Below are 3,082 nucleotides of genomic sequence, written 5' to 3'. Positions count from 1 at the left end.
GCCCGGCGCGTCCTGATTGGCTGCGGCGCGGCCCCGCGGCGCCCCCCACCCCCCCCCCGCTCCCGCGCCGCGCTCGCCGGGGCCGCGCCGCGGCGGCGCCCCCGCCTCCCCCCGGCGCCGCCCGCCCCGCCCGCGCTCCGCGCTATATAGGGGGCGGCGCGGCCAGCGGCGGCGGCAGAGGCTGTGCTGCTCGTGGGTCGTCCCCTGCAGAGCGCGAGCTTTTCATTTTAAGAAAAACATTTTATTTCTTTTTTCCGGAACGGGGGGGTTCGCGGTGCCGCTGTCGTCGCGCGGCTCTGCGAGCGCCTCTCGCTACATCCCCGAGGCGGGCGCCGTTAACGCCATCGAGGCGCTGCGGCCGCGCTCCGCTCCCCTTGCGGGCGGTGCGTGCGCGGCTTCCCGAGGTCGCAGCGGCAGGAGGCGGTGGTGGAGAAGGGAGGTTTCCCTCCCTCCTTGCGGCACCATGAAAGCCGTGAGCCCCGTCCGGCACCCCAGTCGCAAGGCGCAGCCCGGCGTGGCGGGCGGCGGCGGGGGACACCCGGCCCTGCGGTGCTTGGCCGAGCACAGCGGCTGCAAGGGGGGTCCGCCGTCGGGCGAGGAGCCGGCGGCGCTTTGCCTGCAGTGCGATATGAATGACTGTTACAGCCGGCTGAGGAAGCTGGTGCCCACCATCCCTCCCAACAAGAGGGTCAGCAAAGTGGAGATCCTGCAGCACGTCATCGACTATATCCTCGACTTGCAGCTGGCTCTGGAGACGCACCCAGCGCTGCTCCGGCAGCAGCCGCCGCCGCCAGCTCTGCACCCAGGCAGCTGTCCCGCGGGCACCCCCAGGACCCCGCTGACTGCCCTTAACGCTGACCCGGTAAGAGGTGCGTGACACACGAGCGCGGGGAGCGGGGTGCGGGGTGCGGAGTAGAGCGGCGTGGCGCGATGGTCAGCGCCGGCCGCCGTGGGAGCGCCCTGGTGATGTGCCTCCCCTCTGGACCCCGTGGCTCTGCTGAGAAGCCGTAACTCCCGAAGGGGACGGGGCGGACGGGCTCAGGAACGCCCCGGCGGTGCGCGGTGGGTGCCCGCATCCCCACTGTGTACCGTGTAATTACAGCCTCGAGAGAGAGTACCTGTAGCCGGCGTGCTTGCATACACGGGAGCAGGCGCGCTGTTCTGCGCTTTCTGCCCCCCGTGCCGTGTAGCGAGTGTGAGGGGCTGCGGGGGCTGCGCACATGGAACGCAGCGTGCTTTGGAGGGCCGGGAATGGGGAGCGACTCCCTTTCCCTTGTACGGGACCCCCGGTGGCAGCCCGGCGGCGCGGGAAGCGGCGTTCCCCGGTACCCCGGGCTTGCCGCAGCGCTGCGGTGACCCCCTTGGCTCTGTACCCCCGGGGGCTTCCCTTAGCGCTCCCGGCGGGGCTACGGTAGCGCCTGGGTGCGTAGAGGAGGAGGAGGGGGTTTGGGCAGTGGGGAGGGGGGGTTCTCCGTGTCGTTTCTCCCCAGTGGTTAATTTGCCGTGTTTGGTTGCTGCGCAGGCAGGCTCTGTTAACAAGCCGGGGGACAGCATCCTCTGCCGCTGACCGCCGCTCCCCAGGTGAGTGCCGGGCGGGCGCGGGGCCGCGGGCGGCGGGGGGAGCGCAGCCCTGCGCAGCGCTCGGGCTCGGCGGGGCCGCACCGCATCCTGCGGGAAGCCTGCCGAAGGGGGACCAGAGCCCGACGAGAAATACTTGCAGGCGGCTTTGGGGTTTTATTTTTAATTACGGGGTGGTTGTTCTGTTTTTCCTAATTACCGGGTGGTTGGGGTTTCCCTCCCCCCCGCCAAACACTCCCCCCTCCCCCCGGAGCGCCTCTGGCTGCGGCGTGCAGCTGCGCATCCCTCCCTCCGCCTGGCCCAGCCTGGGAGCTGCGGTTGTTGTTTGACCTGGTTTGTTTTGGGTTGTTGATCAAGCATGTCTTGTGTTTTGTTGGTGGCGCCAGTCGGTCTGGAGCGGAGCGGTTCACACACCCCCTCTATTCATTCCTCTCCCACAGGTGTGCGGCGGCGCCGCGCCGCGCAGAGGCAACGCGGGGGGCGGGCGGCGGCGGGGGGGGGGGGGCCCGGCCCTGCCCCGCCGCACCGGAGGAAGGAGCCGTCCAACCCCCCGAGCAGTTCCCATGCTTCACCCCGGCAGAGCCCAGCCTTTTCACCATTTTGCACGTCCGTAGCGGTCCCCCCCCCCCCCCCCCCGCCCCTCCCAGCTCCCCTTGTCCTTTCCCCCCTTCCGCCCTGGTTCCGTCTCTTCTCGTCGTTCCCGGCCAGCTGTGAGCGGCGGTGTGTCCCACGGTGGCAGCGGGAAAAGTTGCGACTCTGCCCCGGGATAGAGGACCGAGCCTAAACCAGACTTTAGAAACCTTGTAACTCTTAAGGGACCGAGCAGCTGAATCTTGAAGCTTTACTAATCTACCAGAGCATTTGTAGATATATTTGACATCTATTGTTTAAAATAGATGGATTTTATTGGGGCCCAGGGAACTTTCTTCTCCCTGCAGGAATGTTACATATTGTATAGACAAATGAGTGACATTTCATACTGTGTATATATAGAGATGTTCTATAAGTGTGAGAAAAGTATATGCTTTAATAGACTACTGTAATTATAAAATATTTTTAATTAAATATTTTTTGTAAATATTATAAAGGTGTGTATGTTTTTTTTAATCTGTGGGAATATCTCTTTAGAAAACTGCAGCTCAAGTACGGAGCTGCTAATATGGAAATATCTTGAATGTTTAGGACTTTTTTTGTCCCCAAATGTCCTTTAGACTCGAAAGTTGCAGCTTTAGCTAGTGGTTCTGCATGATTGCATGACGTGTCTAATTGCAAATAAACTTGTTTGGAGTCCATACAACGTGTTTTCCTCAATCTAGACTTAAAATGTTTGTAAGTGTATTATACATTTTGAGACTACACTTTTGTCACTTAGGCACAGGGATTTTTAGTGCAGTCTATAAAAGTAGCAGTAAGATGTCGTGTTTTTTACTGAGATGAGAATTCTCTCTAGTTTTTTTTGCATTATGGGGGCAATGCTTTAGATCTCTAATCAGGTTTGTTTGGG

At 61.6% G+C, this 3,082-nt stretch overlaps 1 protein-coding gene across 1 annotated transcript; it reads left to right on the top strand.

Moving 5' to 3' along the window:
- Positions 1–463: 463 nt before the first annotated feature.
- On the top strand, positions 464–1,567 carry ID4 (inhibitor of DNA binding 4). The gene is made up of 2 exons (XM_062498751.1): positions 464–862; positions 1,523–1,567. The coding sequence occupies exons 1-2, from the start codon at positions 464–466 to the stop codon at positions 1,565–1,567; spliced, it is 444 nt and encodes a 147-aa protein (XP_062354735.1).
- The last annotated feature ends 1,515 nt before the right edge of the window (positions 1,568–3,082 follow it).

Source organism: Cinclus cinclus, chromosome 1, assembly GCF_963662255.1.
Source record: "Cinclus cinclus chromosome 1, bCinCin1.1, whole genome shotgun sequence".
NCBI classification, from domain to species: domain Eukaryota; kingdom Metazoa; phylum Chordata; class Aves; order Passeriformes; family Cinclidae; genus Cinclus; species Cinclus cinclus.
This window is presented reverse-complemented; position numbering and strand designations above follow the sequence as displayed.

What these genes read in the sequence shown, in the direction of transcription:
- ID4 (XM_062498751.1), top strand. Translation starts at nt 464, where the DNA reads ATGAAAGCCGTGAGCCCCGTCCGGCACCCCAGTCGCAAGGCGCAGCCC. An exon ending in CTGCCCTTAACGCTGACCCG is followed by an intron (nt 863 to 1,522) that starts GTAAGAGGTGCG and finishes GTTGCTGCGCAG; the next exon opens with GCAGGCTCTGTTAACAAGCC.